Source organism: Ammodytes marinus (assembly GCF_949987685.1).
Source record: "Ammodytes marinus genome assembly, chromosome: 16".
Taxonomy (NCBI): Eukaryota; Metazoa; Chordata; class Actinopteri; order Uranoscopiformes; family Ammodytidae; genus Ammodytes; species Ammodytes marinus.
In genome coordinates this window covers 2,490,094-2,513,338 of record NC_137220.1, presented here as the reverse complement: position 1 = coordinate 2,513,338, position 23,245 = coordinate 2,490,094, and the positions used below count along the sequence as shown (strand labels likewise).

The window sequence follows — 23,245 nt, the reverse complement described above, 5'->3', positions numbered from 1 at the left end:
GGGGAGGAGAAAGAAGTTACGAGAGAGAGAGAGAGAGAGAGAGAGAGAGAGAGAGAGAGAGAGAGAGAGAGAAAGAGAGAGAGAGAGAGAGAGAGAAACTGTAGGCTATACAGCTGTTTATAAACAGGCATAAAAGTGTCATATAAGTATGCGATTAATTAATCACAGAGCCTGTAATTAATTAGATTACTTTTTTTAATCGCTTGACAGCCCTAAATACAACCTATTAAACATTTACTTTAATGATTAAAATTAGTTTTTTTCATCAAAAGCAACACTAAATAATCTCTCATATCAATAAAAACTGTTTTTCAACACATTCATGTTTTATATGGTTTCAAAGTGGTGGGACACTTTTTGTCACCACCATCAGTCAATCCATTAAAATAAGGGGCAGCTGTCACTATGAAGGACCTCTTGTCAAATTCTACCTCTGCAGAGTACATAAGAGTCAGACAGGCTCTGATAAGTGTTGTAGTTTTAGAATATTTTACATTACAAATCTTAAATGTCCTGCGTCACAACCATGATACGTCAACACTGACTTACAATTTCTGAAGAAGTTATTTGAAATGTTTCAATCATTTTATTTTCCTAGTAGTAGTTCATACTCGCACCTATCATCAACAGAAAAACCAAACTGCTACTAGAAAAACTCTATTTGTTCTGTTTAAGAAACGTTAAATATGTCAACACTGTCAGATATAAAAAAAATATACGGTATACACTCATCGGCCACTTTATTAGGTACACTTGTTCAATGGCTTATAAAAACAAAAAGCTGATCAGCTAATCACATGGCAGCAATTTAATGCATTTAGGCATTTAGACGTGGTTAAGAAAATGTACTGAAGTCAAACCGAGCATCAGAATGGTGAAGAAAGGGGGTTAAAGTGACTTTGAACATGGCATGGTTGATGGTGCACAGCAGGATGAATCCATACTTTCATGTTGTTTACGCCAAATTCTGAACCCGCCATCTGAATGCCGCAACTGAAATCGAGACTCAACAGACCAGGCATGATTTCTCTGCTATTGTCAAATATTGGTGATCCTTTGAGAATTGTAGCCTCATTTTCCTGTTTTTAGCTGACAGGAGTGGCACCTGGTGGGGTCTTCTGCTGCTGTAGCCCATCTACTTCAAGGTTGGTCGTGTTTTGCGTTCAGAGATGGTATTCTGCATACCCTGGTTGTAACGAGTGGTTATTTGAGTTACTGTTGCCTTTCTATCACCTTGAACCAGAATGCCTTTCCTCCACTGACCTCTGACTTCAACAAGGCATTTTACGTCCACACAAATGCCGCTCACTGGATATTTTTTCTTTTTCGGACCATTCTCTGTAAGCCCTAGAGATGGTTTGGACTGAAAATCCCAGTAGATCAGCAGTTTCTGAAATACTCAGACCAGCCCTTCTGGCACCCTCAACATTGCCATGTGTTACGGCCGACCATCCCAGGCTCGTTCAGCCGGCCAGTAACCATTAGAGTAAACCAAACGAAACCATGAATCAAAGTAATGTGCTTTATTTACAACAAACCCACAACAACAACTCAATAAGGAGGCTGCAAAAGAAAAGAGGTAAACGGGAGGAAGACCTGGGGCAGCCACAGTTGGACCACAGTATTGCCCAGGCCTTCCTCCAAATAAACTATTCCCCTGCCCTTCTAAAAACTACGATAAAATAAACAGAACACAACCTAGCAGCCCCCCATTAACTAAACAACCAAAACTAAGGAAACCAGCAGCAGGTCAGCAGCACACCGTCCTCCAGTCAGGCAGGCAGAGAGAGAGAGCCAGCCGCCCAGGCCACGCCTTTAAGCTCTGCATGATTGGGAGCACCTGCCCCAATCAGGCCCCAGAACACCTGAGAGAGAGAGAACGAAGGAGGCAAGAGGAGGGAGGAGAAAACAAGGCGGGAGCCGTAACACCCCCAACCTAAGTTAGTGTTTTTTTTAACTGGATTTTACTTTTCCCCTGTCATAAACAAAACCCAGACAAAAAAAACACAACAATCGCAGGCCCTGACACACAAGCGCGACCAAAGCAGTCCCGTACCTCACCTCGGCCCACGAGCCTCCCAAAACAGACCACTGTAGCCCAAACAAAGTCAGTAACATGCTGCAGACACGATCCGATCCATCAGCCCTGCCAACCAAAACACAGGGAGAGCTCCACAAGCTCAAACCAGGCCCAGCAACCCCATGCTCTAGCCCATACTCCACCTCCCTCCCAAGACAACCCCGCTTGTTCAGGCTCACACTCCAGGCATGCCGTTCAATTGGAGAACTACCAGTCTCCACCACAACCACGCCGCCAGCACCCCCAGCACCAGACAGCGCCCCAACAGGTGTTTGAGCTTCAGCACTGGACAGCGCCACATCACGGGCACAGCCAGGTTCACCAACAGCTCCACTCCCCTCCTCGGAGAATTCACCGGGCCTAATACCGACCGGACCAGGACCCGTCTCCGCCAAAACAGCGCAACACACTCCTCCACCCTCCCCAATGGACAACTTGCCAGAGGACGGTGTAGCAGCTACGCTCACTACTTGCTGTTTGGTCATCGCACCTGCAAAAAAAAAAACAGGATTTTTCCGAGCCAACCTAGCGTTACACCCTGCAACCATAGGAACGACCGTCACTTCAGGCTTGACCAACCCCTTACCACCAGCTAAATCACTTCCCAAACAACGAGACACACCTTCAATCGGAGAGTAGGGACGAACAGCCACCGGACCGGAGACCAAATCTGACTCAAGGTACCCTGGCGCGCCCCTGCACTGTGTCTCAAACCCCCGGAAAATGACACCGGAATCCCCCACTTGCTCTAAAGGCACAGCGCCCCCCATCAAGAATGGTGCATAATTGTCTAGCTCTGACTCCAGACTCTCAGGAGCCACCTCCGCCACAGGTTTCGAAGAGTTAACACAAACCACTGACTTCACAGCAGGTTCCTTCTCTCCCCGTAAAGCATAACAATTGGCGACCATGTGCCCCGGTTTATTACAATAGAAACACACTGGACGTTCCCGCGTGCCCCGTCCCTCCCGGGTGTGCTTCCCCTCCGCCCCACCAGCAGTGCTGATTTTACACGACTGGACAGAGACACCATGATTGCTCTCAACATGACATTCTTGTGTCACCGTTCTCTCAAACACAGCCTTATATCCATATGCTCTCAACACGGCAGCTTTAATTTTGTCAAAATCAAGACTATCGTCAACGGACAACAACGCACAAACCTCCTGTGCCCGACCAGTGAGTACACTCGGCAGCACCAGCGCCCACCAATCACGAGGCCACTTTAAAGTACTTGCGACATGCTCAAAGAGAACAAAGAACTTGTCTACCTCCTCCTCAGAGAAAACCGGAATAAGATCAAGGTGTTCGGTAATAAGATCAATGTGTTCGGTAACGTCTAGCTCAGCTGGCTGTATAACTGCAGCGTGCTGTGGCACAGCCGCGCTCATCTCCAGCTCATTTAAACGTACCGTCTCCACCTCAAAACGGCGAGTCATCTCTTTAATTTTTAATTCAAGCTCTTTCTCTTTTATTTCTAATTTACGCATTTCTAGCGCTATCTCACTCAACCTTACCTGCTCGCTAAAGCCCGCCCCTTTAGACATAGGAGAGGCAGCCGCGCCCCGCTCCACCAACACTCCCTGCTGAACCATAGCAAAACACACAGCTGATTCCCAATCAGCTTCTTTTCCGTAATGAGTTTCAAGTGCTCTACTAACCCTCCAGATCAAACTCCACCGCGCTTTAGAACAAACAGCAACAAAATTCACGAGTCCCCATATGTTACGGCCGGCCATCCCAGGCTCGTTCAGCCGGCCAGTAACCATTAAAGTAAACCAAACGAAACCATGAATCAAAGTAATAATGTGCTTTATTTAAAACAAACCCACAACAACAACTCAATAAGGAGGCTGCAAAAGAAAAGAGGTAAACGGGAGGAAGACCTGGGGCAGCCACAGTTGGACCACAGTATTGCCCAGGCCTTCCTCCAAATAAACTATTCCCCTGCCCTTCTAAAAACTACGATAAAATAAACAGAACACAACCTAGCAGCCCCCCATTAACTAAACAACCAAAACTAAGGAAACCAGCAGCAGGTCAGCAGCACACCGTCCTCCAGTCAGGCAGGCAGAGAGGGAGAGCCAGCCGCCCAGGCCACGCCTTTAAGCTCTGCATGATTGGGAGCACCTGCCCCAATCAGGCCCCAGAACACCTGAGAGAGAGAGAACGAAGGAGGCAAGAGGAGGGAGGAGAAAACAAGGCGGGAGCCGTAACACCATGTTTCAAGTCACTTAAAACCCCTTTCTTCCCCATTCTGTGCCTAAATGCATAGAGTTTCTGCCATGTGATTGGCTGATAAGTTATATGTGTTAACAAGAAATTAAACCACTGTACCTAATAAAGTGGCCGGTGAGTGTATATTCATATAGGGGAGAGTTGCCTAAGTTGTGCAACTTTTTACTCAAAGTGATTTTAAAGTGAGGCCTTGACAGTTATGTCTCCAACTCAAATATGTACATATATTTCAGGATGTTGTGCATCCCTGGCAATACAAACTTTGGATCTGGAATAAACTGTTTAAGAAATATAGCTTTCGGAAAAAAAGTTGTCTTGTCGCACAAATCACCCCACGTTGTGGGGTGATTTGTGCATTTGGAGAAAATAAGATGGGGTGAATTGTGCCAATTTATATATATCTCAAAAACTGTAATGCAAGACAAATCCATTAGACAATCACTTATTTAAGGTGTATTTAAAGTAAATAAAGTAAATAGTTGACAAAGATTGAAGGTACATTTTCTTAAACAAGGCCTAGCAGATCTAGGTGGTTTTGCCTGCAAAGCTCACAATGACAAAGTCACCATCATCATCTTTCTGGCCATCTGAACTCTCATCAGTGGTGTCGTTAAGTGGAATTGAGATGTCACTCTCTTCTGAGCTACTGTAGACAATCACTTTCTTTTGGTGACCAGCGTATACAGCCATGCCACTGGCACGACTCTCAGAAATGTACTTTGCACTAGTTGCTCCGTGCTTGTGGAACCAACTGCCACCTGACAAATGTGATTCCCCCTACATTTCTGCCTTTAAATCAAGGCTCAAAACCCATATGTACACCCTGGTGTTTCCTCCCCATTAACTATCTTACCTCTGCACTACTATCTGTGTTTATGTGGATGTATGGGCTTTACGTCTTTTATTTTGGTTATTGTTATTTTACCTTCATTGTTTACCTACTGAATGCACTATGTACAGCACTTTGGACAGTGCAAACTGTCATAAATGTGCTTTTATAAATACATTTTACTTACTTACTTACTTATAACTCACCTAGGCCCTTTGGCACAAATCACCCCATCCCCAGAATTTTGGATAATAGGCATGATGCAGCAATTTAGGGCTGACATCGTGCTACCTATATAGACTCAAAGTGTAGCATACCAAAGCACTACAACATGTGTCAAATGTTTTCAAACGTGTCTATAATTGTTCAGACACAATAATCAAAAAACCTTGATCATGGAAATTTTACTTTGAAAGGCAAAACACAGTTTTTTGAGCTTAAATGTGCTTATATCTTATTCCTTGTGTCTCCCTTCTTTACAGGATGAGTCAAATGGATGGCTCTTCTTAAATATGTGGTCACATTTCCAATTTCTTCCACGGTTTTCTAGAAACAAGGGGTTTTGTAACTTCCAAAATGCACAACTTAGGCTACTCTCCCCTACATTTAAAAAAAAAAATTTGTGGCGTCTATCAGTTTTGGTGAATATTTGTGATCACTATGCATCTCATGCAAGCCTGCCCTGACAAATGACTGGGCCCGTGAAAAGGTCCAGTCATTGGGCCCCCTTTACTCATACTGAACTTGTATCAATGTGCATGATGCGCTTATTCCTACATAAACACATACCTGTACATAGGGCCGGTTCTAGCCAGTTAGATTAGGGTGGGCTACTGGTAATAATAGTGGGCAGAGACACCGACGATGCGAGCGTGCGCGAGCGGAAATTTTCTGCTCTTGCAAGATCTCTGCACCTGCTTTTTGCCACATTTACTGTAACATTTACTGTAATGTAAGCTTTTAGACACACCAATGCTGTAAGGGGGGTTTACCATGATAGCACTGCGACCAGAAGCTTTCCTCATCAGTATAGCTATCTGCCACCTTTGTTTAAAGGCTAAATATGTAATTTTCTAATTTCTTTAGAAAATAATAGATAACATATACAGAATATTTTGGAGAACACCCTCACAAAGACACCTTAAAACTTGATGAAATATCACAGTATCTCTGAATTGAAAATCCACTTCTGCTGGCAGAAATACTGATATTAAGGAATTTTCCGGGGGTCTAAAGCCCATGAAAGTTCACTCTTTTTTTTCTTTTTTTTCTGGTACCCTAATTTATGTCCAGGTCCTGGCATCACTGAGCTTGCTAGGTTAGCTTGCTCATCATCAATACATAGTTAACGCTTGTTTGGTTGACCTGCTGCATGCAACGTTTTTGAGGGGTAAAAACGACCCATGATATTTTTAGTTTTTCAATATAAAATGTGATTTATTTTACCCAAGTAACAATGAATAAAATGTTTTCTTTTATTATAGAAAGTTCTCTTGCAAATATAGCGTTCATAATAAAGGTTGGCTAAGTTAGGTCATCTGCAAAAAAAAATATATAAATGTTTTTTTTATGCCCTAGAAAGTTTCTACTTCCCACTTTCTACCCCTTATGGGCGGCCCCGATCTCATGGGTCTAGCATAAATTGAGGGAAAATTAATTTGTGTTTTTTGGTGTCTGACGGTGTGGACACAAAATAAGGAATGGCAAGGTAAAAAGCCCATTTTGATATAAAGGACAAAAGCTGAGAAGTTGTGTCAAACCTTAGCTCAGTATGTTGGATACATACATGTAATTTAATTTGTCTAAACATAGGGTTTGTATTTTTTCAACATTGCACCCTGTTTTGTCCCACTTCTCAAGAATCACTGATATATGCTTGGTTTCTGTTACCTTATTTCGTTGATCTGTAAAATTTAAAGGAAGCTGACTACATAATGAATGTTAAAACGGATGGTGTAATAAGCTAAGGCTAAAGCCTACACCTTCTCGGCCCTTCTTGTTTCTTGGTTATATTGTGTTTTTTTTTCTTGATTTTTCTAATGCTAGAAGCATTCATTTCATGTTCATTGATTTTTTTCCCCTTTTTTCTGAAAAGGCTTGACCAAGTGTATAGTCTATAAATTGGAAAATTACAGATATAAGATACACTTAACTAAACTAAATACAAACCTGCTTCCATTTAGTTTGTTCATATTGTTTTCTTTGCTTGTTTTGTTATTGTCATTAATTTTTGTAACACTGTGTGTTGTAGATCTTCATGTTCCTCACCTCAGTGGTTGGAACCTGGTTAACTACATCTTAAATTAAATGTTTTGCCTTCCTAGCATGATCCAGTGAATGATCCTGAGGATGTTGAAAACTCAGAGAAGAATGAGGACAGCACAGCAATAGAAGGAGAGTCTGAAATCATGTCTGTGCCATCTGCCACCAAAAACAAAGGTAACAGCTATGCTGAATTATGTAATTAAACAATACCATGAAACAGTCAAAATGATAATTAACTAGGCTATGCAATTTCTGATGTTTTGAGAAATAAAAAATATATAACAGTCCCCCCGAAAAGTATTGGAACAGTGGAGCCAATTCCTTTATTTTTGCTGTAGACTAGAAACATTTGGGTTTGACACCAAAAGATGAATATGAGACAAGAGATCAACATTTCAGCTTTTATTTCCAGGTATTTACATCTGGATAAGGTAAACAAGTTAGAAGATAGCATTTTTTGTAAAGGAACACCACATTTTTATGCAAGCAAAAGTATTAGAACAGATAGACTTAAAATAAATTAAAGTGAATATGACTTAATATTTTGTTGCAAATTCTTTGCTTGCAATAACTGCATCAAGCCTGTGAGCCATTGACATCACCAAACTTTTGCATTATTCTTTTGTGATGCTGTTTTTTTTCCAGGCTTTCACCGCAGCCTCTTTCAGTTGCTGTTTATTTTGGGGGGTTACTCTCTTCAGTCTCCTATTTAGCAGGTAAAATGCATGCTCTATAGGGTTTAAGTTTGGATATTGACTTGGTCAGTCTAACACTTTCCACTTCTTGCCTGTGATGAACTCCTTTGTTGTTTTTGCATTGTGTTTTGGGTCATTATCTTGCTTCATGATGAATGATCTTCCAATCAGTTTGGTTGCATCTTTCTTTGAATTGGTAAACAAAATGTTTCTGTAGACTTCCGAGTTATTTTTGCTGTTAAGTTAGTTAAGTTACTTTATTAGTCAATGGTTACATTGAAATTTGTCTTTTCGCATATCCCCTCTCAAGTGACCAAACTTCGGAGGTGGTCATAGCGCAGGGTCAGCCATAGTACAGCAGTTTTTGGGTTAAGTGTCTTGCTCAAGGACACAATGGTAGAGATGGTGGGCACCGTAGACGTTATACCAGCCTCTGCTAGTTTTACAACTAACACCCTCCTGTCCGGTGCTGGGGATCGAACCAGCGACCTGATGGTTACTGGTCGGCCACCTTTCTTCTAGGCCAGGGGTGGCCAACCAGTCAGAGACTAAGAGCCACATTTTTTACTGTGTTACTGCAAAGAGCCACATCGTACACACACATGAACATTCCCCCATCCCTTCCTCATACACGCACACACACACACACACACACACACACACACACACACACATACACACACACACACACACACACACACACACACACACTCAGCAGCTTGGCTTCAGTCATCAGTCTTCCACACATGCAGCTAGTATCAGGTGGCTCTTCCTCCTCTGTGCTGTGGTGAACTGTTACTGGTCCTGTTGCCTTAAACCTGCAGTGTGTAGAATTTTGGGTTTTATTTCCTAGCAGATTTTGTAGAAAGTAATTATAATATCCATAAGTACATTTAATTTAGTGCATAATAGCTGAAAAAAATTATATTATTTTTTCCTTATAAAGGGTCTCATATATGTCCATATTTCTGCATATTTTGGACCAAGGCCTAGTGCCGCCATCTTGAAAGTGTTATAGTTGGAATGTCATCAGGTGCATTGTTTAAAATTTAGAATTGTTCTTGAAGGCCACTGTAGCTTCTGCTATTATTCGAAAGGGTTGGGGTTACGTAGGGAGTGTTGCATTCTATTTTCTTTTAACCTTTATTTATACAGGTAAATCCCATTGAGACCGAAGACTCTTTTGCAAGGGAGACCTGTTCCCATTCCCACGTTACCATTCACACACACATTCATACACCGATAGCAGGCTAACTATCAACATTCACACGAGGCAAGGTGGGTGAAGTGTCTTGCCCAAGGACACAACAACTATGACATAGGTGGCAGGGCGGGGATCGAACCTCCAACCCTTTGATCATCAGCCGACCTGCTCTACCAACTGAGCCACAGTCGCCCCAAAATTTTTGTAGAACTTTCTTGATGATGTCACATTACACACTGCACCTTTAAAGGGCCTCAGTTAACCCTCCTATCCTTGGGCTCAGTTTGACACACACACACACACACACAGACCTCTGCTCAGTCAGATTTACTGTAAATGTCACAACCAAAATGATAATGCAGTAACGGCCTTAACTATGTTTCACCCGTTTCAGTTGAATTTTGTATTATTATTATTTTTTAAATAAATAATGCTTGTGCATGCTACCAGGCCCAGGGGCACAAGGGCTCAAGGGGGCCCTAAGCTAAGGTACTGATAACTTTACATGTCTTATAGTCAAAGAGCTCAGTCACTCATGTCAATAAAAGGTTCCAAAAAGGAATAGCCTAAATATAAGAAAATAAATCATCATGGGCCCCTCAACTAGGGGAGAAATACAAAAGCAATTGTAAAGCAACAGCATTATTAGCTCTGTCTTAGGGGCTTCATGAGGGGCCTCTAAGGCCCCCACACATACAGGAATAAACTTTCTATGTGTAAATTCTATACTGTTCATAAAAAGTAGCTATCCATCCTTTATCTGTTGAAATGGGTCTCTCCATCATATAACATGGGTCTACAGACCAATCTACTGTGTTTGCAGTTGCAGAGTAAAGGATGCTGCCTGCTTAAGAAAAATCAGAAAAATAATGTTCCTTCTGCAGCTCAAGATTTGATTTAGCCTCTAAATTTTCCTCTCTAAGTGCATCAGATTGATGCATTTTACTTTAAAACAGTACACATTTTCTTCCAGTGTGCAATGCCCCCTGACCCCCCAACAAGGACCAGGGTCCCTCCCACAGTGTCCCAAAATCATCTGGGAAACACTGACTTTCTTAATATGTTTTTTGCCAATAATTGTATGTATCTGTGCGGAAAAGTCAGTGTAACTGACTGGATAGGTAGGAGTGGGGGGGCCCTTTGAGAGTCTTGGTCCAGGGGCCTATTATCTCATAATCCGTTGAAGAACCAACTGGATTCCACAATCTTTTTAATTTTCGCATTATTTATTAAAAAAAAAAAAAAAAAAGGGGGGCCCCACACTAGGACTTGAAACGGGCCCCCAGATCGTTAAGGCCGCCCCTGTGATAATGACAGAACTGGACTCCTACAGTACTAAGACGACAGGCCAGTCATTTTCAACAATGAACATTGTGTGCACTGCCTCACACACAAACTCTCAGTTCAACCAAGTCCACAAACAAAAATATAACAATTTACAATAGCGTTTTTCTCTTACTATGCATGTTGCTTAGTGGGACTTTAGCATGGAGTGAGCTGAAGTGGCGCTGAAGATTTGAAGCCTTGAAATGCGCAAATGACACCTGGCATATAAGGCAGAATGGCTTGGCATAACGTTCAACAAAAAATATAAACTCTCCCACTCTGTTTCGGAGCGAACTTGACACAAATTGTTTACTCACGGAAAACCTCCCTCCAAGCTGAGCGGGCAGTTTTAGGTTGCGTCCACACCAAACGTTTGCGAACGTTATGTTGCGTCCTCAATTAAACATTTGCAAACAGGCATACACATACACATTAACAAAATAAAAAATTAAATAATAAACAACATGTAAAACGAACGTAAGAGCCGCATGAAACGTCTGCGAACATGCACACACATAGGCCCACACAAAAAAAAAGTATAGAAAAAAATAAAATTATAATCACAAAATTTGATATGAACTGAAGAGCCGCACGAAGCAAGGCAAAGAGCCGCATGCGGCTCGCGAGCCGCAGGTTGGCCACCCCTGCTATAGGCCATCCTCCCATCAGTTACAGCATGTTACACCAGAAGATGCAAACCATTTTGCCAAAAAGCACAGAGATGAGCTTCAAAAATTCTGGGACAAAGTTTCATGGACTGATGAGACAAAGATTAACCTAAGTGATTGAAAGGCTAAAGTTTGGAGAAAGAAAGGATCTGCTCATAATCCCAAACACACAAGCGCATCTGTGAAACACGGTGGAGGCCATGTCATGGCTTGGGCTGCTTGGATGGCTTCTTCTGGGACAAGCTCATTAATCTTCATTGATGATGTTACACATGATGGCAACAGCAAAATTAACTCAGAAGTCTACAGAAACATTTTGTCTGCCAATTTAAAGAGAACCTATTATGCTTTTTCATCTTTTCTGACCTAAATGCTGTTATAATGTTATACAGTCATGCTAAATGATACCAAAGTGTCAGATAAGGACGTACATGCATTTTAGACAATTCCCTGCTTAATGTTCGGGGTGGCTGCAGTTAGCTGTGCACAGCCTCAACAATCATGGCATCCTATTGTCTAGTTTCCATGATTTGCGTGACGTTACACAAAGCGGATTTTCCATGTATGGTCATGCTGCTGCACGCTCAGACATGTCCCTGTCCCCCTCTCTCCGGTCACACTGCAATCTGCTCAGTGTAACGTGAAACTAGGGGGCGTGCATGTTGCCATGGAGTTACAGGCCTGCTCTGATTCGCGAGGTTCAAACAGAGTGCAGAGGGACAGAGCGTTTTTGCAGAGAGGCTAAACTGCAGTACCAAAGTCAGACTGAAAAATAGCACAATAGGTTCTCTTAAAAGAAAGATGCAACCAAACTTATTGGAGGATTATTCATCATGCAGCAAGAGAATGACCCAAAACACACTCCAAAAACAACAAAGGAGTTCATCAGGGGCAAGAAGTGGAAAGTTTTAAACTGGCCAAGTCAATCTCCAGACTTAAACCTTATAGAGCATGAATGTTACCTGCTAAAGAGGAGACTGAAGATAGTAACCCCCCAAAATAAACAACAACTGAAAGAGGCTGCAGTGAAAGTCATCACAAAACTAGAATGCAAAAGTTTGGTGATGTCAGTGGCTCACAGGCTTGATGCAGTTATTGCAAGCAAAGGATTTGCAACAAAATATTAAGTCTTGTTCACTTTAATTTATTTTAAGTCTATCTGTTCCAAATCTTTTGCTCACCTAAAAATGTGGTGTTCCTTAACAAATAATGCTATTTTCTAAGTTGTTTACCATATCCAGATGTAAATACCAGAGCCCTGTTTCAGGTAGCTGGTTTTACAAACTCTTGGTTTAATCCTGCGCTCTGAGTTGGTAAACTCAGAGCGCAGGGTTGATGAGAAACTCTGGGTTATCGGTTTCAGAACAGTGGATCAGCTTTGGGTCAATCAACTCTGAGCGTGTTCACTCTGGGTTGATCGCGTGCGTAAAAGCCATCGTCAATGTATCGCTGATAACATGATTCACCATGGAAACAGAAGAAACAAATGCTTGATCCTCCCACTTCTCCACTTCTCAAAAAAAAGAAAAAAAACTTCTCCGCTCCGAACGAAGTGACGAATGAGTGTATGGTATGGAGAAGAATTAACGGGGATATTATCTCATAACTCTGATCTAATCACCTCGGCCATTCAGAAAAACAACGGGGGGAACATTTTTTGTCAATAGAATCATTAGGCCTACGCTTCCGTATGAGAAGCAAGTTTATTTTAAGAATTAAGTTACGCATATCAGCAGCAGCAAAAGTGTAAGCATGCGCCGCACAGCATTGCTGACACATAATACAGCGAATATAAAACACTATCATGCTGACAGTGTTTTATATTTGCTGTATTATGTAGGCAAGCTATAGCCTAATAGCCTACTGTGCAGTAAACAGACTGTCGCTTCTTTTAAATGAGGAGTGAAAGACATAAACGTCAGACACGTTAGATGACAGTTTCCATTGTAGAGCCTGATTGATGTATTACCAGATTCCTTGTCCTCTAGTGATCACAGTTTAAATTTAGGGCTGGCCCGAATGCCATTTTTCAGGCTTCGAATATTCGTTGGTTTTTCCGAGCGAATATTCGAATAGTCGTTCCAGAAAAACACACCATCAAAAACATAAAAAAAATTTAAAAAATTAAAAATTATTAAAAAAAAAAAAAAAAACGTTAATAATCCCTATATACTCCCTGGAACCGATTTTGACAGTATCTGCATATTTTGTTGAAGATTTACGTGCACGAAGGTGAAGTAATGGATGCGCTATGACACTTAGTGATGTAATATCCTCCTAAATGATGGTAAATGGTAAATGGACTTGTATAGCGCTATATCTCCGTTATTCACAGACTCAGAGCGCTTTACATTGTTTTTTTTTTTGTACACATTCACCCAGTCACACACACATTCATACACCGATAGCAGCAGCTACCACGCAGGGTAGGCTTAGCACTAGGGTGCTAAGCTAACTAAGCTAACTATCGGGAGCAATTCGGGGTTCAGTGTCTTGCCCAGGGACACTTCGACATGTGGCGGGGAGACGGGGGATCGAACCTCCGACCCTGCACACCAGAGGCGAGCTCCCTACCCACTACCCCCAGGCAAGGCAAGTTTATTTATATAGCACAATTCAGACACAAGGCCACTCAAAGTGCTTTACATGGGCAAGATTAGAATACATAAAACACATTATAAAACATTTAAAAGCGAATAAAAGAAGCTAATAGAATAAAAATTGCAGGTTAAAATGAGCAATACTACTACTACCACTACAATATTACTAACTTTTATATCCAAATATAAAATCATTTGATGACATTATATTGCAGTACTAGCTTCTTGCAAAAAAAAATTTTGGAAAAAAAAAAAAAAAAAACGAAGCTCCGAATACTAATTTAAGCTCCGAATACTAATTTTCCGAACGAGTATTTGAATATTCGAATAATTCGGGCCAGCCCCTTTTAAATTATTATATTATTTCTATATTCATATACGGCTATTTAACGAGGCTCGTCTGTGACTTTGGGATGACACAAGTGAACAGTAACGATCGTGTGCAGCCCCAGCCGCAGAATTACATTTCATCCTGACATAAATCTGTTCAGTGGCACAGATGTTAAAAAATCCCTATTAATAAAAAGAAGAATGATATAGGCCTACATACAATACAAATAGGTTTATTAATCTGAATTTAGAACATGTTCACGATGTGTAAGGTGGCCACCATATGAAGGAACGAGGGCTGAGAACAAGGCTACTGATCAGATAAATGATCGATCAAACGTAAAATCATCAGTACATGATAAAAACATCCCGATGGAGATTTCTATGGATTGATTTTGCTTTAAACTGTACAGGGACGCGTTGTAACAGTGACTCTTTCTTCAGTCGGAGCTGCAGCGTAACAAACTCAGGATAGCTCTAACCACCTCCCGAGCAGGTTAGACCCACGGCGTATGTTGCCGCAGTAACTGACTCTCGGTTGCGCTGAACCTGCTACCTGAAACGGAAAACCGAGAGTTTCAACTAACTCAGAGCGAACAAACTCTGGGTTGCCTCAAAACCAGCTACCTGAAACAGGGCTCTGGAAATAAAAGCTGAAATGTTGATCTCTTATTCATCTTTTGGTGTCAAACCCAAATATTTCCAGTCTACAGCAAAAATAAAGGAATTGGCCTTACTGTTCCAATACTTTTAGGGATATATACAGGTTGATTGGCATATTGCTCTGACCCTATTGTGATGTTGTTCTTCTACTGCAGGTGCCTTCCATGTGGAGATTAGTAAAAACAAGGATGAGGTAAGAAACTCGAATTTAAGTCACAAGATCTTTAAGACAATTTACTTTAGATCCCGTAGTATGACTTTATCATTATTATTTCTTAACGTATTAAATGGTTATTTACAGCAGTCACTGGAGATTACTGAAGAAACCAGAACACTGCTTGGCAGACTTCACCTTCAGGAGAAACTTCAACAGAAGTTCTCAACAGCAGATTTTCTTAAAATAGGTCCACCTGTGAAACAGGAAAATGAAACATCTGACGAAGATCTTGCTCATACTTTTCTTCAGAGGTTGATGATGTTAGACTATACAGCCAGATATATTCCTGTAAGACAAGACAGTCCTGATGTGGGCCAGTCAAAGCCAGATCCAGTGTTTGACAATGACTTTGACGCACTCTTTAGCTCTGGTGAAGACTCGGTTCAATCTCAACCGACTCATGTGCATCCAATGGATGTTCAAATGGCAGTGTTTCATTGCTCAGACAGCTTTTTTAAACAGAACATGATTACAAAGCTTTCACAATGTCAGTACGCCTTACCTCTGCTTGTCCCTGACCCTGTCACCATGGATATTCAATGTCCTCTGTGGACATTCAGACAAATAATAAAAACATTGAAGATAACTGAAAAACTCAAAGATAAATCAAACATTGTTACAATGAAGAGTATGCCCATCTGCACAGCTGAGACACCCATGGTGTCATTTTTCCGCCTGGGTCCAGTATCACTGTCTAAATCTCAGCTGATGAACACTTTGATCAATGACCGTCACAGCACCTTCTTCCACAGAAACTGCCCAGGTAGCACCAAGTCCCGCCATCTTATGGATGGAGTGGCAGAGATTGCCTGGTATTGCCCTTCTGGAAAACCTCATGATGCCTTCACAGACTGCATTGCCTTCGGTAATCTTCATGGTGATGCTCTGTTGATTGAAAAACAGCGAGAAATAATGACTGAAAAAGCTTCAGTGAATGTTGTTCTTGTTCAAAATCTGGTTAAAACCCATAAAAGTACAACAGTTATCGCAGCCCTTATGAAGTCTCCAAAGCCTCTCATTATTCTCATTGCTGACAATGACTCTGATGCAGTTCAAATTAAAGAGGGAAAATACAAAATGGGTCTGAAAGACAAAAGCCAGGCAGGTGTTTCTGAACAACTGAAAGGAATCATCGGAAACCTCTTGACTGGACCACATACAGCCTTCAAGCTTGAAACCATGGCTGAGGTACCTGGAATTACAGTGGATGAAAACGACACTGTCTGTCAAAATGGTAAATCTGATGCAAGGAAATTGCTTCAAGGGATGGACTTTTCAAAGATCAAAGAACATTTTCTACCTTGTCAAGGTCAACTCTGGCATGATTGGTGCAAAATAAACAAAGAACTGCATCACCTCAAAGGAAGAATTGAACATAACAAAGATGAAAAGAAAGAGGAACAGAAAGGTATAAGGCAAAAACAATGCAAAGCTTCTAATGAGTTCATGAAGTTGTTCATTGAAAGCCTCTCCTCATTGCCATCAGCAGACAGGGTGTATTTCTTGAAATGGACTCAGATCTTCATAGATGCCCACTCCACAGACAATATCTCTGACATTCTCCATGAGTATGATAAAAAGTGGTCTGAAGTTTTGGTTTTGAAGGAGAAGGAGAAGGAGAATAACACATCTGATGATCTAAATATCAAGCAAACAGAGCTTGATACAATATCAAAAAACCTACAGTCAGCAACTTTTGGCTTGGAGCACATCTTCAGAGAAATGGGACAGATCTATGAGGCTCATGAATCTCTGAATGAACCAACTAAACCGGTAAAGACTGACTGGTCTAAATACCCCGAGATGGCTGCAGAACTGATGCTATCAGGACACCCGATGGAGCTGATGGATGGAGATGCAGGTCATGTTCCTTTAACATGGATATCTAGTCTTTTAGATGAAGTCATTAAGAAAGTGGGCGACCAGAAAGTTTTTGTTTTGTCAGTTTTAGGCGTACAAAGCAGTGGAAAATCAACGATGCTGAATGCGATGTTTGGTTTACAGTTTGCAGTGAGTGCTGGCAGGTGCACCAAAGGTGCTTTCATGCAGCTGGTCAAAGTGTCAAAGGAGATCAGGAAAGACTTTAAGTTTGACTACATTCTGGTGGTGGACACTGAAGGCCTGCGTGCTCCTGAGTTGGCAGGTAACACCACTCTTCACCACGACAATGAGCTGGCAACATTTGTTGTTGGTCTTGGGAACATGACATTGATCAACATCTTTGGAGAGAATCCATCTGAGATGCAAGAAGTTCTGCAGATTGTTGTTCAGGCTTTCATGAGGATGAAGAAAGTTAAATTTTCTCCAAGTTGTTTGTTTGTTCACCAGAACGTTTCAGATATGTCAGCTACAGAGAAGAACATGGATGGAAAGAGACACCTGCAAGAAAAACTGGATCAAATGGCCCTACTTGCCGCAAAAGAGGAGGATTGTGATGCCAAGTGCTTCAATGATGTAATTGAATTTGATGTGCAAAAAGATGTGAAATATTTTGCCCAACTCTGGGAGGGAAATCCACCCATGGCTCCTCCAAATCCAGGTTACAGTGAGAGCATTCAAGAACTGAAGAAACTCATCCTCTCTAAAGCCCAAACAGCTGCAGGGATTCCTCTCTCACAGTTCAAGAGCAACATTGTGGACCTGTGGAATGCCCTGATGAATGAAAACTTTGTTTTCAGTTTCAAAAACACTCTTGAAATTGCAGTGTACAGAAAACTTGAGGTCCAGTATGGGAACTGGACATGGGACCTGAGAAGCAACATGTTGACTATTGAGAACAATCTTTGTACAAGAATTAAAAATGAAAAACTTGACAAGGTTGAGCTTAGCCACCTTTATGAGGAAATTAAAAAGACCTTTGGAGACATCCAAAAAGAGATGAAAACTCACTTTGAGGATGAAAACGACAAAGAAATGTTGGTTCAGTGGCGAGGCCTATTTGAATGCAAATTAAACACGTTTCATGATGAACAAGTGAAAGAAGTCAAAAGAAAACTGGATGAAGTTATTCAGCAGAAAAACGCTTGTAGAAAGCTAAATGATAAGAAGACAGAGTTTGAGAACAACCTGCTACAACAGAGCAAAGATCTGGCTCATAAGTTAAAAGACCAAGCAAAAGACGAAGAGAAACTTAAAAAGGAGTTTGACTCTGTTTGGAGTCATTGGGTAAAAGAATTAACGGCAGATACAAAACCCATTGAGGACATCAACCTGGAACAAGACCAAATAACCATCCTTCGAGATATTGGTTATGAATGGTCTCTCATCAATGAATCCAAAAGCAGCGGCAAATACAAAACAATATCAGCGGTTAGAGATTACAGCTGTTATGTAGTCCAAGGAAAAGATTCTACCTTTGTCAATGCAGCAAAACATTATATAAACTTGGAGCCGCCTTTTCAGAAAGAACAGAGACTGATCAGATCCCTCATTCAAGATGTTGAAAAACAGTCCCTTGATGCAATCAAAAAGAAACCTGTAGCTACAAATGGCTACAATCCAACTTACTTGCAAGAAGTGGCCAAACATGTTAAAAAAAAAGTGACAGAATTTGAGTCAGCGAGGAAACACTCTCTGAAGAAGGAGTTTATGGTTGATCTCGTTCTGTACGTATTTGACAAAGCAGAAGGTTGGCTTTCAAAGACCCACAAGGAATTCCAAAATAACAACGATGTGCTCACTTATTTAGAGAGCAACAAAGATCGATATTACGACATTTTCAGAAGCTTCTGCGAAGGAAGCTCATCTGCTATCGTGCTTGGAAAACTGATCTGTGAAAAACTTAAGAGCTCCGTTGTTGAGGCTGTCCAGAACAAGACTGCCATTGATCTCGCTAGAGAAATGAGGCGCAATGTCCCAGCATTCAGTGGGAACAGGCTGAACTTGGAGAAACATGTGTTGAGATCACTCGCAGAGAAAGAGGACTTTGATGGTTTTATCACCTACATCCTACAGCCAAGGAAGCAAGTAGAGAGTTTTATAAAGGAAGAAGTTGAAAAATTCATTTTCACAAAACAAAGAGATAAAGCACGCAATATACTCAAGAGAAATGTTGAAGAAATCAACAACCATTTGAGTGATGCTTTAGTCACTGCAACAGATCAAGTCAAAACTCGGAATGGGAACATAAACATGTGGGTGGATGAATTTTCCAGTTCCAAAGATCAGCTAACCTTCACCATTTCTTGTCAAAACTTCCATGACATAAACAACTTTGACTTTCTTAAAGAAGAGATCAAGAACGGCCTTGTTTCCGTCATAGAGGAGATGAACAGCCTGTCATTGGAGAAGATCAAGGAATTCAAGCAGCAGCCTGATGAAATCCTCATTGATCAGCTGTGTAACTGCTGCTGGGTAAAGTGTCCATTCTGTGCAGCTGTTTGTACCAACACCCTGGAAGACCACTTCCCTTATGATCACAGCGTGCCTTTTCATCGACCTGCTGCTGTCGGGGGATTTCACTTCAAATACGGAGACATGATGTCGATTTATTTCTGCACAACAGAGGTTGCAAGTGATGGATTTTTTTTCCCAGAAGACAGACCACAGTTGATGATTCCCTTTAAAATGTACCGATTTGCTGGCCCAAGATATGTTAACTGGAGCATTACCCCTGATAATTCTGAGCTGCCGTATTGGAAATGGTTTGTGTGTCGATTTGAAAAGGAACTGGAAGAGCACTACAGGAACAAATTCAAGGCCGATGGTGAAATTCCCCGTGGGTGGAGAACACACAGTAAAGGAGAGGCTATAAAAAGCCTGGATGTAATGTTCAAGTGAGCCAAAACTATAACCTCCGAGTAAAATCATGATACTTGCGCAAAATGAATTGACTAGCAAACAATTGATCTCTATATTAAATGACAGAAGCTCAACGATCCTTTAACTGTTCATAACAAATTTAGTTTTTTATTTTATTAAATGAGTGACACAATAGCAGTATCATAGATTAAGAGTTTTCAAAATGACCAAGGAAGCACCTTTTTCTTTTTATCTGATCAAAATGTTTTATTTTAATTCCTTTAATTTTAAAAGAGAATTAAACTGCATTAATACATTAAGTAGTAAGGATAGTTGCAAATTAACATTAGCAAAGCAGAACTCCAGAAAATAGTTTTCAGCTTTTAAAGGATCATTATAAAAGTTATGAGACAGAATTAAACGTTTGCATTTTTTCATGTTATGATGACGATGCAATTTGTTAACTAAAACGTATAGGGAGAATTAATCAAACAAAAGGAATACACAGTTCAAAGTTTTAAATAGTATGGACATATTCTCATTCCTCTAAAATTAAGGGAGCGGGCTATAATTTTAATTTATTTACCTTTTTACTTCTATATGAAAATAACTGTTTTAATTTGTATGCTTAAATAAAAAGTTGATCCAGCTGTGCCTTGTTAGTTAAGGGGAGTATATCTGTTTTCTTCCAATGATATACATTAAAAATAGAAATGAAGTTTTTCCTCACAGTTGGTTAAGTTTAAAGAGAAATCAAATATTGTACATACTTTTGCTAAAAGTTCCACTTAAGTACATCTCTAATTGTATTATTTGTTAACTGTTTTTTAAGGGTTTTGAAAGAATTTGTGTACCGATAGATATTATGAGTCATTGTAGATGTTTTGAGTTTGAATTAATGAAAAGTTGTTGATTACAAAAATGAATGAAACTTGTATATGAGACTTGCTGAGTTCTACAAAAAAGGAAAGAGTTGTGAGAAGTTGAACGTTCATGTTAAAGTAAGGAATTATTGTGTTTTGGCTAATGTTTTTGCTATATCTGTTGTCCAACTCATCTGAAAATCATTTGAGACATTTTCATCTGCATATTTTCTTCTTACTTTGTTTTGCGAATTAAATGATATCATTGGCATAATCATGTGTATTTTTAATATGGTCATATGTTGTTGTGAAACAGAATACAATGAACTCATTATAAAAGAGTTTGACCTCCTCCTGTGTGTGTGTATAATGCAGATGGTAGACAGTCAAGGTGTTATAAGATAAGGCCTGAATAGTAAGGATGTGATAACGGAGCAAGGTTGTCTAATGGCGCTTTTCCACCGCACATGTAGCTCTACTCGACTCAACTCGACTCAACTCAACTTGGTTTGGTAGCAGCATGGGTCGTTTTCCACCGCAAATAGTACCTCCTGAACGTGGGCGGGGTCGTCTTACAAAGTGACAGAAAGCCGACTCCGTAGCCAAGTAGCCAACCAACCGCCAAAAATACAGATGGAAAATGTTTAAGAAATCCCCCCCTTGTATCTGTTTGCTAAAAGAAGTAGAAGAATATTGCGATGGGCCATTAAAAGGGAGGATTGGTGTCCCGATGTGTGACTCTGCCACTCAGTCAGCTGTAGGGATCCGTCACCTACATCCCTTTGCACGTAAACACAGGCATCATAAAGTTGACTGATTAGTGCTTGTTTTAGGATACGTGTTTTCAAATGCCAGCCTTGTCTCAGCCTGAATATTTTATTGAGGTAATCACTGCAGGCTTGTAATGTATTTGCTCGCTATCATTTCTGTCCCTGCTGGTTTACTGCTATCTGCTAGCTGCCCTACATGTCTCCTCTCGTGTCGTGTACCGTATGTTTAAAGTAACATCCCCAACAACCAACACAACTGGGTGAACTTAGCTAATATATTTATTTATTTATTATTCTTTCGGACAATTCCACACAATACACAATTTTCTCTTTCATATCTTCATACATCTTACTTTGTTTTGTCCGAAGGGTGACAGAAGAAGCCAAAGGCTTATCAGGTCCCGCCCCCATTATATATGGACATTTCATTAAGTTTTTTCGGATCTGTGATGCAAATCAAATGAAAGAGAGCCAGAGAAGGCTGCACGTGGTGAGACAAAATACACTCAAAAAGTCCCGGAGAGTTAGGGAGAATATACAACAGAATGAAGCCGGCAGTCTGCCGACGTCACCTTATGGCATCGGCACAACTCGCTTGGAACCTAGAGGGAGGCGATACCAAAAAAACAGCCGCTACAGGGGGGCAGGTAACATTTTTTTGCGTTGGAAACGTCAAAAATGCGAGTTGAGTCAAGTTGAGCTGATACCACGCAGTGGAAAAGCGCCATAAGTCTATAATGTCTTAAGTGAAAAAAATCTGCACACTATGTTTTCTAGTTAATTAATTTTAAGTTCTATAACTGCTATATCTGCAGTCCTCTCTGTGTGATGCTGACTAAGGCTTTTCTTTGCAAACAATAAAGATCTACTGAGAATTGGAACATTGTGTCAACTGGAATTTAAAGGTCACATATTATGCTAAATGCACTTTTTAAATGTGTTCTAACATATCCATGGGGCCACGGTGTGCCTAGAGACTGCCAAAATATAAAAAAAAATAACAATCTCCTTTTCTCACTCGCCCCCTTTCTGAAACCCCCACCCCTCCCCCCAATATACTCCGTTCATAATTCTCGCGGTTTATGACGTCATAAACTGCACAGCCACATCCCCATATTTTCTTTATATGTCCATGCTTCCGATGCTTCCCCCCCACATTAGTAACCAGAAATTTCTACCGTGCAGTAGTCTATGATAACCCCACCCCCCCATTTCTTATTGGTCCACGGCCCCGAGATCCCGTGCCCGAGATCCCATGAGATCTTCTGGAAAATTTTCCGACCGACAGCCATGTTGCTTTCCCCACTAAGCGACAACATACACCAACACAGAATGCTTTTGCTCATACTCCACTAATTTATCTTAACCACAGCAGTCTATGCCTCGTTTTTAATAACACAACGGATAGGAAGCTACTTGTGGGTTTTTGCAAACAGTGAAACTGAAAGAAATGTTTTTATTGGTATTTTTGCCTGACTGGTGTATAGCTATTTAGCTTTGGGACAAGCATTCAGCTTTTGCTTATAAAAACATAATTCTATTACCCAAACCAGTCTGGAAATGCCTCGTTTTTAACAGGACAAAGGATTGTCAATTTTGAAGATATTTTTTTCACTGATTTGTGTGGTACTTTTAGTTTATTTTATCGTCTGAGTCTTATTTTTAGCGTTAGCGCCCATGTAGCTTCTGTTGTAGCACCAAGTTTTGCTCATAACACGCTTTATACTCCCCACAGCAGTCTGAAAATGACTCGTTTT

General features: G+C 40.8%; 1 protein-coding gene across 2 annotated transcripts in view; it reads left to right on the top strand.

Annotated features, from left to right (window-relative positions):
• LOC307263163 (interferon-induced very large GTPase 1-like) overlaps positions 1-22,323 on the top strand; it is a 40,308-nt gene extending 17,985 nt beyond the window's left edge. Inside the window, exons 3-5 of one of the 2 annotated variants that reach the window (XM_080044236.1) lie at positions 7,472-7,586; positions 15,054-15,091; positions 15,203-22,323. In XM_080044236.1, coding sequence (XP_079900362.1) covers positions 7,556-7,586; positions 15,054-15,091; positions 15,203-19,894 — 4,761 coding nt within the window. In that variant the 5' untranslated portion in view covers positions 7,472-7,555 and the 3' untranslated portion in view covers positions 19,895-22,323. Of the gene's footprint in view, positions 1-7,471; positions 7,587-15,053; positions 15,092-15,199 lie in introns of both variants that reach the window. The other variant, XM_080044235.1, reaches the window with a different exon arrangement.
• The last annotated feature ends 922 nt before the right edge of the window (positions 22,324-23,245 follow it).